This window comes from Thalassophryne amazonica, chromosome 8 (assembly GCF_902500255.1).
Source record: "Thalassophryne amazonica chromosome 8, fThaAma1.1, whole genome shotgun sequence".
Lineage (NCBI taxonomy): Eukaryota > Metazoa > Chordata > Actinopteri > Batrachoidiformes > Batrachoididae > Thalassophryne > Thalassophryne amazonica.
The window spans coordinates 76,988,770-77,004,567 of NC_047110.1; the positions used below are offsets into that span (position 1 = coordinate 76,988,770).

General features: G+C 41.0%; 1 protein-coding gene across 1 annotated transcript in view; it reads right to left on the minus strand.

The window, feature by feature from the left end:
- LOC117515936 (membrane-associated guanylate kinase, WW and PDZ domain-containing protein 2-like) overlaps positions 1–15,798 on the minus strand; it is a 284,466-nt gene that overhangs the window by 156,955 nt on the left and 111,713 nt on the right. The window contains 1 exon segment of the mRNA XM_034176729.1: positions 10,686–10,802. Within this exon segment, the coding sequence (XP_034032620.1) occupies positions 10,686–10,802 (117 nt within the window).

Here is a 15,798-nt window from a genome sequence, read left to right on the forward strand (position 1 = left end):
GGAAGATGAACAGGGTTGAGAACAATACCAACAGGGCCTAAAGGGCCAGATCATGACAGTTAGACTGCTAGGGTATCTTTTTTTTTTTAAGTTTATTTGCAAAATTTAGCCATAGACGGATTTTACAAAATTTTGCATGTCCAAGGAAATTTTGTCCCTCACTTACCAATTCAAGGTTAGAAAATACGTTTTTATCAAATGCATAGGCACCAAGTACTAATAATTAATTTATTTTAATTTATTTTAATTAATATATTATATAATATATTATATATAATATAGCCCAGTGAACAGGAGGTCAGCTCTGTGGAAAAACAGGTTGCTGATTTCCTCCTATCTAAAGGTATAGAAATGGATTTAAATAACATTGAAGCGTGCCACCCTCTGCCCCGGAGAAATGACGGTGATAAACGAACCGTCATCATGAGATTCATCAACAGAAAACACAGAACAGCACTGTTAAAACAAGGAAGAAAACTGAAAGGGACAAACGTATTCATCAATGAACATCTCACCAAACGGAATGCCGACATCGCCAGGAAAGCACGCTTCTTGAAGAAACAGGGAAAAATCCAGCACACATGGACATCAAACTGTAAAATATTCATCAAACTGAACGGATCACCAGAACAAGCAAAAGTCATGGCAATAAGGAACATCGAGGAGCTGGACAAATACGAACAATAGTGTTTCTTAAAGCGAGGATCTGGACAGATATGACCAATAAGGTATGAGGACACAAACACATCACAACACCATGACGCAGACCAGAGGAACCTATTCATCTACTACCTATTCATCTACATCTGGAGACAAGAAGGATATAACTCAAAGGATTGCTGATCATGGAAAAGTAGAACTGAGAACATTTAAATACACAGACCACAATGTACTGGACTTGGAGCACGATATAGACCCGGACAATAATTTCTTCTCAAATATCAATGACAGTTGTTGCTATTATACAGATGAACAGTTTAATCGGATCATTAAAACGGATAACAAATTATCAATAATCCATTTCAACAGCAGAAGTCTATATGCAAACTTTAACAACATTAAAGAATATTTAAGTCAGTTTAAAAAAATATTTAACATAATTGCTATATCAGAAACATGGATCAATGAAGATAAAGGAATGGATTTTGAACTGGATGGATATGAATTTAATTGTGTAAACAGAAAGAATAAGAGTGGAGAAGGAGTGGCTGTGTATGTGGATAAGAACATGGATTATAAATAGTAGACAATATGACAACTGTGATTGATAACTTATTAGAATGTATAACTATTGAAATAGTGAAGAAAAAAGCAAAAATGTATTAGTCAGCTGTATATATAGAGCACCAGGATCTAGTATTGAAACATTCACTGACTGTATGGGAAAAAATGTTCTCAAAAACTAATCAAAAAACTGTGTTCATTTGTGGTGACTTAAATATTGATCTGCTCAATCCAAATAAGCATAAAATAACAGATGAATTTATCAGTATAATGTACAGTATGAGTTTATATCCAAAAATCACCAGGCCAAGCAGAATTACATCCCATAGTGCCACCTTAATTGATAATATATTCAGCAATGATATTGAGAATAACACTGTGAGTGGATTATTAATCAATGACATTAGTGATCATCTACCATTTTCATCGTTTATAATAGAAACCATCGGCGGAATCAGCCAGAGGAGAAAATAAATACAGGCGAGTGCGGACAGAGGAAAACATGAACACACTAAAGAAGGATTTACAGGAGCAAAACTGGGAAAAGGTATACAGTGAAAGTGATGTTGATAGTGCATATGAAACTTTTTTACAAATATTTACATCATTATATGATAAAAATTGTCCAATTAAACAAGACTACAGAAAACAAAAAATCCAAGCTCGACCATGGATGACGAAAGGGTTACGAAATGCATGTAATAAGAAAAATACACTGTATAGAGAATTCATAAAACTAAAGACTAAAGAGGCAGAAAATAGATATAAGAAATACAAAAATAGATTAACTAATATTATACGGGTATGTAGGAAGGAATATTATAGTAACATATTATATAATAACAAAAACAATATTAAAGGAATATGGGATATATTAAATAGCATTATCAAAAATGGTAATAAAAAAACAGAGTTACCCTCAGTATTTCATTGATAATAATGTCAAGAAGGAAAATAAGGATGAGGTAGTCAACGGTTTTAATAATTTTTTTGTAAATATTGGACCAAGCTTGGCAGAAAAAATTCCCGATTCCCAACCTGAGGATTGGGATAATAATCTCATAGAAAGAAATCCCTGTTCAATGTTCCTCACAGCAGTGGATGGAAATGAAATTATAGACATTGTGAATAATTGTAAATATAAAACATCTACCGATTTAAATGAAATTGATATGGTGGTGGGTAAAACAGGTCATTGAATGGATTGTAGAACCATTAACATACATCTGTAACTTATCATTTCAAACCGGTAAATTTCCCAATCAAATGAAAATAGCTAAGGTTGTGCCGCTGTATAAGACTGGGGATAGACACCACTTCACAAATTATAGACCTGTTTCTTTGCTTCCACAATTTTCCAATTATTAGAAAAGTTATTCAATAATAGATTAGACAAATTCATAAATAAACATAAATTACTTACTGATAGTCAATATGGATTCAGAGCACATAGTTCAACATCACTTGCATTAATAGAATCAGTTGAGGAGATTACAAACGCCATAGACCACAAATTACATTCAGTGGAATATTTATAGACCTTAAAAAGGCTTTTGATACAATCAATCATGACATATTATCAGTAAACTTGAACAGTATGGGATTAGGGGGTTGGTGTTGCACTGGGTGAGAAGCTACTTAAGTAACAGAAAACAGTTTGTGAAGTTGGGGGAAATATACATCATCATGCTTGGACAATGCTGTGGCGTCCCACAGGGGTCAGTATTGGGTCCAAAACTGTTTCTAATTTATATAAATGATATTGTCAATGTTTCCAAAATATTAAAATTAGTATTATTTGCAGATGACACAAGCATTTTTTGTTCAGGGGGGATTTGCAGGAGTTACTGAGGAGGATCAGTATAGAAATGGGAAATTGAAAATATGGTTTGACAGAAATAATTATCATTAAACTTAAGTAAAAACAAATACATGTTATTTGGCTATTGTAATACAGACATACAGGTTCAGTTACAAGTCGAGGGGGGGGTAGATATTGAAAGGGTACATGAAAATAAGTTTCTGGGGGTGATAATAGATGATAAGATAAACTGGAAGACTCATATAAAACATATACAAAGTAAACTGTCAAGAAGCATTTCAGTTCTAAACAAAGCGAAACATATTCTGGACCACAACTCACTCCGCATTCTTTACTGCTCACTGGTTTTACCATATTTACAGTACTGTGCAGAGGTATGGGGTAATACTTATAACGGTACAACACAATCACTATCAGTAATGCAGAAAAGAGCTATAAGAATTATTCATAATACTGGCTATAGAGATCATACAAATCCACTATTTTTACAATCCAAATTCTTAAAATTCACAGACTTGGTTCATTTTCAAACAGTACAAATTGTGTATAAAGCAATAAACAATTTACTTCCAGCAAATATTAAAATATGTTTTTTAACAGATCAGGGGATTACAGTCTGAGGGGGAAATTTAATTTAAAGCATCAGTGGGCACGAACAACATTAAAAGGTTTCTGTATTTCTGTCTGTGGGGTGAGGATGTGGAACAGATTGGGAGTGGGGCTCAAGCAATGTCCAAGCATGAACCAGTTCAAACAGCGGTACAAAAATATGTTTTTTCTGGGTATAGGGAGGAGGAAGGGTAATGAGGGTTAGGGTGTTTTTGTTGTTTGCTTCGGCTTGTAAATATATAGTATTTTGTATGTAAGTAGGTATGTGTAGGTGTATATTTATGTTTGTGTATATATACGTGTATATATGTATATGTGTATATATGTGTATGTTGATGTGTATATGTATGTGTGTGTATATATATGTATATATATATATATATTGATATCGGTTTAGGTGTGTAGGAATTTATGTGTATATGTGGCAAAGGGTATTACTGGTTGTGGGGAAGAAGGGGTAGGGATAAATAAGCTGATGCTTCACCCTACCCCTTTTCGGACATGTTGGGTACACAGTAGGAACTTTTTTGTTGTTGTCTTTACTGATCTATCTTGTAATTGTTGTTGTATCAAATGTTCGAAATAAACAGTTTTCATTCATTCATTCATTCATTCATTCATTCATTCATTCATATTTTCTAAGATAAATTACATACTGCTTTGTTGTGGAATGACTGGGTTTGCATACATCAAACCTAATTTGGTGACAGCGGACAACTCCATGCGGAGGCATGCACCTCTATCTCTGTGTATGCACCCTATTCTTATGTGGAGGACAGACGACCTGCTGACCAAAAGCAAATTAAATCAGCCTGTGTCAAACCTGGGGAATGCTGCAATAACATGCTATGAGAAAGAAGCCACACATTCAGACATTCAGTATATGATTCAAAGCACACTGCCGTGTACAGCAGGAGGTCTGTGATTTGAAATTCCTGTAATATTCATTATATTACATCAGCTTTGTTAATTGATAGGCGGTTAATTATAGGGATGTCATTATCATTCACACGTCCCACAGACTGGCTGCGTTTCCATTTTTTGACACAAGCTGAGTGAAAAGTGTCACAAATACACCATTTATTCTACATTTTGTTCAACTTGTCCCTTTTGGGCTGCATTGCGCACAGACCCATGACGCAACCTCAGCCAGACGTCATCACCTCAGCCGTCACCCCTTCACCCTGTCATCACCGCATCATGACACGACTGGGGGGGGGGGGGGGGCACATCTGGGGCTACAACCAAGTGAGACAGAGAAAGGTGACGACTGCCAAAGTAAAGAAACAGAGAATCAGACTGATCACGACAAGCAGAGAAGTGAGGATGACAGGAGGGGTGGAGGCCGGGAGGAAGAATGGAGGGAGGTTTGGGAACTGTGCAGCTGTGGGATCAGATTAAACAATCACTTCTGTGTCAGTGGCTTTAATACACTGACACAGGACATCCAGCACAAAAACAGTGATCAACAAAATAAAGTCAATGCTTTGCTTTACTGGGCGCAGGAACTGAGCGCCCGGACAGCAGTTTAAATTAGCAGCAGATTCAACTCAGCCTCCTCTGTGGGCAAAACACCACAGCATGACAGCCGACTACAGAAAAACAGCTAAATGTTTTCAATGGATGGGTGAAGGATGCAGAGTCAAGAACAGGTTCAACTTCAATCTCCAGAGGAGCTGATTCACGATCTGTGTGTGGGGGGGAAGCTGCCGGAGACGCCGTCCACTCAGTGACCATCACAGCAATGACGGCGTTGGCCCACAGCCAAATGGCAGATAAAATACAGGCCACGATTGACTTGCACATGTGACCACATACATATACATGCTCACATGCAGCTCAGAGGCACTGAGCACAAAGGGTGCAGCGCTCAAAAGATGTGCAAGATTTCATAACAAACAGTTCGCCTCTAAACAGGGTGACAGGCTGACATTTTTGCATATGTGCTTGTGTGTATTGTACTGAGCTTGTGTTGAAGGGGCGTAGGGCGCCACAGCAACGCAAGCCACTTGACAAGAAGCTGGTTGCCGTGGAAACCTCAGGCTTAGTGCTCAGTGGACAGACGATGGAGGGTTAGAAGGAGCGATAGATGAAGACAGAAACAAAGCAGGACATGTGCATGATGGGGAAACAGGAGGATGAAATCCTGAGGGTGAGGAGACAAAGCTATTAGACAGACAGAGGAAAGAGGGAGGAGCAGAGAAAGCGATTGTTTCACTAAAGTACCAGGACACAGTGATGCAGGGGACAGAAGAAAATTAAATTCACTGTAAAACCTGATATACAGTTTGGCAAAACCCTAAACCCCTGACTCAAATCATTCAAGAATCAAATAACTGTATTTAAGTGAAATACACTTACAGGGGCAGTGGAAACATGGTTAAGTGTGCTTGGCTGTGGTGTGGAAGGTTCCCGGTTCAAGGCCACCCCTGCCCATTCTTCATCTAATGCGGAGATGCATCAGGAAGGGCATCCGGTGTAAAACTTGTGCCAAATAATGTGCAGATACACTGTGGATCTGCTGTGGCAACTCCAAGAAAGAAGCTGAAGGGACTTACTTAGACTTGGATGATCTGTGTTAAATTACCTTAATATTTACACGCTTTGCTTCTACTTTCACTAAACAGTTTTTTTTAAAGATGTAAATATAATTTAATCAGCTGCTACCCTGCATCTTCTTCTGTCACAACCACCACCTGCGTGTCTCTTTGGCTCCATCCTCAGCATCCCTGTCCCTATATACCCTGGGTCCTTCATCTGCACATGTCCAAACCTCTCAGTCTCACACCTCTGTCTTTGTCTCCAAAATGTCCTGCCTGTGGCTCACATATGTTGTATATCTTGTCCATCCTCATCCATCCCAAACAAAATTGCAGCATCTTCAAGCCCTGCCTCCTCTATTTTTGTTAGTACTTCAACACCATATAATATCTCACTAAAGTCTTGTAAACTTTCCTTTCAACTCCCACAGACATTCTTCGATCCAACTTTCTATACCACTCCACCCTGCCTACCCTCCATTTTAACCTCTCTACCACACTTACCTTTACTTTGAACAGTTGGCCCAATGTTTTTTACGCTCAACTACCTTAACCACCTGTTCTCCTTGCAATCTGACTTTTCTGCCATCTTTCCTCTCATTTACATTGTGTGAATGAAAGGGAAGATGGTTTTCATTCCCCTTCTCTCCAGAGCATATCTTGACCTCGCCAGGCTCATTTCAACCTGCTCTCTATTGTCACCTGCAAGCATCATAGTCCATAGAGAGTCCCTGTGTGATCTCATCCGTCAGCCTGTCCCACACCAACTGCAAACAAGAAAAGACCCACTTCCACCTTGGATGCATACATCATTCCTACTGCACATATGACCTCTGCCACACTGACCTCATACATATCCTGGAACAACCAACCATACTTTACTGCCACTCCAGGCTTCCTCACACAATCAGCTTTCTCCAAATTCACAAACGCACAATGCAACTTCCTTCCCTGCAAAGGCCTTCTCAATACTTCTCCATCAGCAATCTTGGAACAAACATCGCTTCTGTAGTGCTCTTTTCCAATATGAAACCATATTTCTGCCTAATGATCGTCACTTCGCTTTTCAACCAAGCTTCCATTCCTTTCCCATAACTTCAAGCTTTCACTAATCAGTTTTAGCTGTATAATACTGTCATAAGCTGTATTTACTACTAAAAATGGGCATTTAATACTATATATATATTAAATTATATATTATGAATATATATTCATATATTATCATTCATTCATTTTCTATATCCACTAATTCCAATTAGTGACAAAGTGACAAAGTGACAAGTGACAAAGTTTTTTAATTCGGCACACAAAATATTCAAATAGAAAAAAATAAACAATTCCACAAACAAACACAGACAAAACTAGTGAGTCCGAAAGGGTGTGGGCTGAAGCAAAGCTTATTAGCGCCCACCCCTGCTAGTACAAGTCCAACAATTCTAATCAGTCATATTTACATAAATATAAATTCAGTACTACATGTCGACACACAGACATACACATCAATATACTATTCACTTATAATTATCTTTATATAGTACCAGATCATAAGAAAGTCGAATCAAGGCACTTTACGCCAGTAAGGACTAACCTTACCAACCTTACCAATTAAAGGTCACAAAGGAGCTGGAGCCTATCGCAGTGGTCACTGGGCGAGAAGCAGAGTACACCCTGGACAGGCTGCTAGTCTATAATGGGGTATACAATTTATGGTTCCTCAAAATAAGCTCTTATACTTTTTTCAGATGTTTTACCAAATCGAAATCTAGATATAGAACAAATAAAACTCATGTAAAAATTAACTCATGATTATCTAAATTGCAGAGTACAGTAAACTCAAGTAGTAACATTACAGAAGATATGTTTGTTCACCAACCTGAAAGATTGGTGGATGGTCTCCTACCAACCCTATACATAACCCTTATACATAAGCACAGACTGTGAACTGACCCAATGAATAAATAAATAATACCTGCAGTGCAGTAAATGTTCAGTGGGGCAATTCTAAAATGTTGCATTTTGCACAGCCCTGCTGTTCATCCAGGGATGTTATGTTATATCTCAGAAACAGCTGGTTGCACGATTTTTATTTTGGTGTCAATTAATATGCAAGATACATGTTTCTGTAAGGTCTATTGAAACACATGGTCAGAAACTGAAGCATTACCATAAGCAGAAAGAACAACAACAACAATCACCTTGTACTCAGCTTTCACAAACCACTGAGGTGACACACCAGATTCTGGCATTAAATTACTCAGAGACCCCGTGTTTCTTATTGTCCAAATTAACATTCTTTGTGGCTGTTTTGCCCTTTCACCCCTCACTGTATTTCAATAACAGGTCAGCAAAATTGTTCTAGTGAAGAGAAACTCAGCATAATTTAAAGAACAACAGTTGAATGCCTTCATTTTAAGTTATGGTGTTGTAATGCAGAAGGGAAGAATTTTTTATGAAAAGTTTGTCAGCTTTTATTATATTATTATTATATTATTTATTTAATGTGCCTATTTCTTTCTTGGGTCAGGTTGCTGAGCATGAATGCCATGCACGCTAAAGAGTCCTTATCTTTATTTAAAGCTACAGTATGTACAACGTTGTAGGATATAGTGTCATCTAGTGGTGATGGAACACATTGCATTATGCCGTTTCCACCCGCAATTTAGTTCAATTGATGTTTTCACTTCTTTGGCGATGGGGATTCATACTTGCATGCTTTTTCTTGTGATAAGCAATATATGTGATCCTCCATTTCACAAAAATGAGGGTTCTCAAATAGCTTGTACTAGCAACCAGCAGACAGTAGCTGTGTGCTAATTCAGGGTCCGCACCCTTCTAAGGGTTGTGTTACATGAAACTCTGGAGGCTTCAGCCCTTCAGGCACAGTGGAGACTGAAGCAAATCCTTCTGAAATGAGCCGATCTAGCCCATTCAGCATTTTGCTATTATGTCATTAGTTTTTGAAGCCCCTGCCCCCTTATAACCTGGCAACCTTGACAGGTGAACATGCCAAGTTAGCCTAGTGGGTGTAACCCATAGTTATGTAATCATTTTCTGTACTTATTTATATATTATTTAATCACAATTGGACATATGGAACCCAAAAGTGTTGTTTCATTTTTTTAACCACCATTTTGTCTTGGGGGAAAAAAAACGATCTTGCAGTGACTCTCCCAGATATGAATGTGAGTTCTTGTTGTAGGTAATTCATTGTACAATAATGAACACATGGTTATGAATGCTGTGTTCCATTTCTGCTAAGAAACACCCCCTAAATCCTACATACTGTAGCTTTAATAATATCATCAGTGCCCATTTTCATAAAGCAGATTAATCTTTTCATCTACTAATCTTATTTAGTCGAGGTTAGTTGCCCAACATTAGCCCTCTAATCCCGGTTTCACATGGTGGCTGAATTTGTAGATTAGCAGTCTTACATTAGTCAACGATTTTTATGGTCATAGCGGCCTCACGAGTGCCATTGCCAAGAAACGCCTCCAATGGGCAAGAGCTTTGCTTACTTTCAGTTTGATCTGTCTGCTACAAACATGGCTGTCTGCCGCAGCAGAGGAGAAATGCTCCTGACCTCGGTGTCCGTAAACATCTCCAATGGATTATTCCAGTCCTGGAACACCTGCTTCCTCCTCTATTAAATGGTGGTACATGATATCCACCTTTTTTGAGGTAAGATAGTGAAGTTTTATCGACTAAAATAAGATTAGCCTCCTCTGTACCAGGCTAAAAACGTCAGTTGGGTAACTTTAGCCGACTAAGCAGGCAGGTGATGGTCTAGTGGTTAAAGCATTGGGCTTCAGACCAGAGGATCCTCAGTTCAAATCCCAGCCTGAATGGAAAATCATTAAGGACCCTTGGGCAAGGTCCTTAATCCCCAAGTCCCCGGTGTGCATGTGTTTGTGTGAATGGGTGAATGTGAGGCATAATTGTAAAGCGCTTTGAGCATCTGACACAGATGGAAAAGCGCCGTATAAATGCAGTCCATTACCATTTAAGCGCTTTGTGCAATGACTAACATCAAAAGATGAGCCAACCAAGTGAGTTTAGTTCACTAAACAAGATTTGACTGCTTTATGAAACCTGACCCAGAAACAAATGTACGAAATACTCAAAATGCAAGAAGACCTTAATAAATACAATATGCTAGTTTGATGACAAGAAAAATATGGTTTGGAGTTCATTTAAAATTGTACTCTCGTTGCCTTGTTTAAACTCGTGCATTTCCTGTTCAACAATTAGTGGAAAAAAGAATTCCTCCCATATGACAGTTATCAAAGATGAGAAGAGCTTTCAAAGCTTTGATCCAAATAAGGTTGTTTGCCACATTAAAATGATTTCTTACACCTGAATTAATTGGCATGAAGTAAATGGGTTAAGGCGGTCACTTTCAGCGAGTTGATTTTTACAGTGAGGCCCAACGAGTCACGAGGAGAGAGGGAGAGAAAGATGGGAGACAGGAGTGCTGGAGATGAACTCACAGGGAACGGTGCGGAGGTAGAGGTTGTCTCTGATGATCTGCTGGTGATCGTGGTCCACTGAGCCCTTGGAGAAGCGCAGGTTGAGGTAGTGCCGCAAGTCCTTGTCAACCACTCCCCCTAAACACAAACACACACCCCAGCAGTGTTAGTGCATGCTTTTTATGTGCCACGCACCTGCTTAACAGCCTGTGCTGTACAACCTCAAACAGATACAAGATAATGAGTGAGAATTTAAGTAAAACAAGTGAACTGTACATGATTGTGTGGTTTAATATGAGAAAATAGACTGTGGAGGTCAACATCAACGCATCCTCACAATGCTCTTGTGCAGTGTCAACAGATTGGTTGACAAAAAGCCTGCAGAGGAGCAGGCACTCACATGGCTTCATTCCTCTACCAAGCAACAGGACTACGAGCAGAACAACCTTCTCCTCCTCCTTTCATCTCAAATCAAAACAAGCCCAGGAGGACCAGAAGAGGAGATCTTAATCAGCAACAGGCAGAGGCACAGCATGCCAACAGGCAAGTCAGGCAATTGCTTGGGGCCCCAGACTGTAAGAGGTCAAAATTTAATCTACAGCCACAGACGCCCATTGCTTAGATGGTTCAGACAAATGCTCGGTGTGTCAACGGCTCCTAGGAGGCGCCCTAGATCATTCCTCACTTACTGGAGTATTAATGGGTTAAAATTGAAAACAGAGGTAAAGAAATGACATTGGGCTAAACTTATAACGGTGATGAACGCTGGTTGGATGGGACCCCTCGAATTTTTGTCTCAGGCCCCAACAAACTCTAGAATCACCAGGGGCGCAGGGATGAGGCTGCATGTCGTGCATTATAATGACAGACATCTTCTCACTCGTGCACACTGTCACCAACCTCCTGCCTAACTGACCTGACAGCGCTCGGCCTACCCGCTGAGATTTAGGCAGCTCCTACCCTTCAAACATTCTAACCGCAGACAAAATCCTTCACACACGTGATGCTAACACAGGTGACTGCTGGTCTGTGATAACAGCAGTGTTCACTGGAATAAACATCCTGTGTGTAACTGGCACCATTTTAGCTAGACTGGATTGCTTCACATATAGCACAGCTAGGCTGAGGAGAGCAAAGCAGAGGAGGAGGAGGAGGAGGAGAGCCAGAAAACCAAAGGGACACAGGATGGAAATCTTGATTTACTCCATGAGGGCTGCTGCAGTGTTCACACCGAAATGAGCAAATATCACATTTCACAAGCGGATAATCACGCCAGGCCCCGTCTCCAACGTGCACGGACTCACAGCAATGCATATTTTATTCATGCACATCAACACACGCAGGTTTCAGCAGACAGAGAGGAGACAGGGAGCCAGACGGAGTAGCGAGAGAAAGGCAGAGAACAGTGCAGGCACCTCATCAGCAGCTGGCCCAGATGTTGGCTGTTTCTCCACAGGTTTACATCCACATGCAAGCCCGTCCTCCCAGGCGTCTTCTAGCTTTGTACCCGACCACCACGCATCCTCTGCCGCCTCTGCCACTGTCTCTCCCCCCCCGCCTCTGGCTGACAACCACGCAGCAGCCGGCAGCAGCCAATTTAGTCCATGAAGAAGAGATGGAGAAGGAGCGGGGGCGGGGGGAGGGAGGGAAGGGAAGGTATAGATGCGGAGACACCGAGACAGAGGCGACGACCGTCGGGAGACAAAAAGAAGGAGATGTGCCAGTGGGAAGCCGGGCTCCGAGCAACCTGCCAACAGATTGTCCAAAGAGCTTCTACAATCCTGCAGCATCCCCTACCTGCTGCTGCCGCCACTGCACTGGAGCCTTTGTGCATGAGTGTGTGCATGAGAGAGAGAGAGAGAGAGAGAGAGAGAGAGAGAGAGAGAGAGAGAGAGAGAGAGAGAGAGAAGGTGTTTTTGGATCTGTTTTTGTGTTTGAGATCGTAGTCACTGGGCAAGAGGCGGGTACACCCTGGTTGGGCCGCCAGTCCATTGCAGGGCAGGGAGACAACTTTTTTTTAATGGTTGGTCAGTGGTTCTCAAATTGGGGTGACCCTCAACATGGAAGGCAAAAACAGCAAAAAAAAGTAATAATAAAAAATTCAAATGGTCATATTACACAATGTTTCATCAATATAACATCAACAGGCATTAAAGTCTAGTCTAGGAGCATGCTTTGATGATACATCTCACTGCAACAACCCCGTCCTACGTCCTGGATGGCAACCACCCAGTCAGACAAATGCTCCATTCCCACATGTCTAAAAGAACCAACAATCTGCTGCAGCCAGATGAAATGTGAGCATTCCATTAGCCTCCTCCAGGCACCAGGGTCCTCAGCACTGAGACACCTGCATGTTAGACCACGCTCAGAGAAATGCACCATATGGCCAAAACGTCCAAACTTACGCTCCCTCAAAATGCAAGTGACACTGCTCATCCAAGTCTCTCTAAGTAACCACTCATTTGACACAAAGTCATTCCAGAGGTACCCAAAGATACTCCAAAGAGCCCTCACACCAAAGACATCCAATCTTTGCCTTAATTCACTGGATAGTGTATGTCACTGAGCTGTCACTGTGACAAAGTAGTAGGCCACACAAATTTACAACAAAACACGTGAATTAGTGACAACTTTTACTTGTAATCACACTGAAATCAATCAATCAATTCAATCAATTTTATTTATATAGCGCCAAATCACAACAAACAGTTGCCCCAAGGCACTTTATATTGTAAGGCAAGGCCATACAATAATTACGTAAAAACCCCAACGGTCAAAACGACCCCCTGTGAGCAAGCACTTGGCGACAGTGGGAAGGAAAAACTCCCTTTTAAATGCAGAGTGGTGCATACAGAGCAAAAAGAGAAAGAAACACTCAGTGCATCATGGGAACCCCCCAGCAGTCTAAGTCTATAGCAGCATAACTAAGGGATGGTTCAGGGTCACCTGATCCAGCCCTAACTATAAGCTTTAGCAAAAAGGAAAGTTTTAAGCCTAATCTTAAAAGTAGAGAGGGTGTCTGTCTCCCTGATCCGAATTGGGAGCTGGTTTCAGAGGAGAGGAGCCTGAAAGCTGAAGGCTCTGCCTCCCATTCTACTCTTACAAACCCTAGGAACTACAAGTAAGCCTGCAGTCTGAGAGCGAAGCGCTCTATTGGGGTGATATGGTACTATGAGGTCCCTAAGATAAGATGGGACCTGATTATTCAAAACCTTATAAGTAAGAAGAAGAATTTTAAATTCTATTCTAGAATTAACAGGAAGCCAATGAAGAGAGGCCAATATGGGTGAGATATGCTCTCTCCTTCTAGTCCCCATTAGTACTCTAGCTGCAGCATTTTGAATTAACTGAAGGCTTTTCAGGGAACTTTTAGGGCAACTTGATAATAATGAATTACAATAGTCCAGCCTAGAGGAAATAAATGCATGAATTAGTTTTTCAGCATCACTCTGAGACAAGACCTTTCTAATTTTAGAGATATTGCGTAAATGCAAAAAAGCAGTCCTACATATTTGTTTAATATGGGCTCTGAATGACATATCCTGATCAAAAATGACTCCAAGATTTCTCACAGTATTACTAGAGGTCAGGGTAATGCCATCCAGAGTAAGGATCTGGTTAGACACCATGTTTCTAAGATTTGTGGGGCCAAGTACAATAACTTCAGTTTTATCTGAGTTTAAAAGCAGGAAATTAGAGGTCATCCATGTCTTTATGTCTGTAAGACAATCCTGCAGTTTAGCTAATTGGTGTGTCCTCTGGCTTCATGGATAGATAAAGCTGGGTATCATCTGCGTAACAATGAAAATTTAAGCAATGCCGTCTAATAATACTGCCTAAGGGAAGCATGTATAAAGTGAATAAAATTGGTCCTAGCACAGAACCTTGTGGAACTCCATAATTAACCTTAGTCTGGGCACCGGGGAGCCGAAGGTGACCCACCAGGTGGCGCTCACATCCGGGGGTATGCACGCCTCCACAGAGGCCTGGGGACAGCCCCGAGACCTGTTTGTCCAAGGACCGCGTCGGCGGGCAGCACAGCCATTACGCAGAGAACCAGTGGGAGAGGGGAGTTTCGCTCCAACAGTGTCCGACAGACAGGCTCCCTCACTCCCATTCGAATTCTGTGATTCCCCCTTGCCATCGCTGCATGCACACCTCCACAGAGGCCTGGGGACAGCCCCCAGACCTGTTTGTGCAAGGACCGCGTCAGCGGGCAGCACAGCCATCTTACGCAGAGAACCAGTGGGAGAGGGGAGTTTCACTCCAACAGTGTCCGACAGACAGGCTCCCTCACTCCCATTCGAATTCTGTGATTCCCCCTTGCCATCGCTGCATGCACGCCTCCACAGAGGCCTGGGGACAGCCCCCAGACCTGTTTGTCCAAGGACCGCGTCGGCGGGCAGCACAGCCATCTTACGCAGAGAACCAGTGGGAGAGGGGAGTTTCGCTCCAACAGTGTCCGACAGACAGGCTCCCTCACTCCCATTCGAATTCTGTGATTCAGTCAGGCACTTCTGATTTAAAGCTCTCTTTTTCAGAGGAGCTACAGCATCCAAAGTTGTCTTCAATGAGGATGTAAAACTATTGACGAGATACTCTATCTCACTTACAGAGTTTAGGTAGCTACTCTGCACTGTGTTGGTATATGGCATTAGAGAACATAAAGAAGGAATCATATCCTTAAACCTAGTTACAGCACTTTCTGAAAGACTTCTAGTGTAATGAAACTTATTCCCCACTGCTGGGTAGTCCATCAGAGTAAATGTAAATGTTATTAAGAAATGATCAGACAGAAGGGAGTTTTCAGGGAATACTGTTAAGTCTTCTATTTCCATACCATAAGTCAGAACAAGATCTAAGATATGATTAAAGTGGTGGGTGGACTCATTTACATTTTGAGCAAAGCCAATTGAGTCTAATAATAGATTAAATGCAGTGTTGAGGCTGTCATTCTCAGCATCTGTGTGGATGTTAAAATCGCCCACTATAATTATCTTATCTGAGCTAAGCATTAAGTCAGACAAAAGGTCTGAAAATTCACAGAGAAACTCACAGTAACGTCCAGGAAGACGATAGATAACAACAAATAAAACTGGTTTTTGGGACTTCCAATTTGGATGGACAAGAC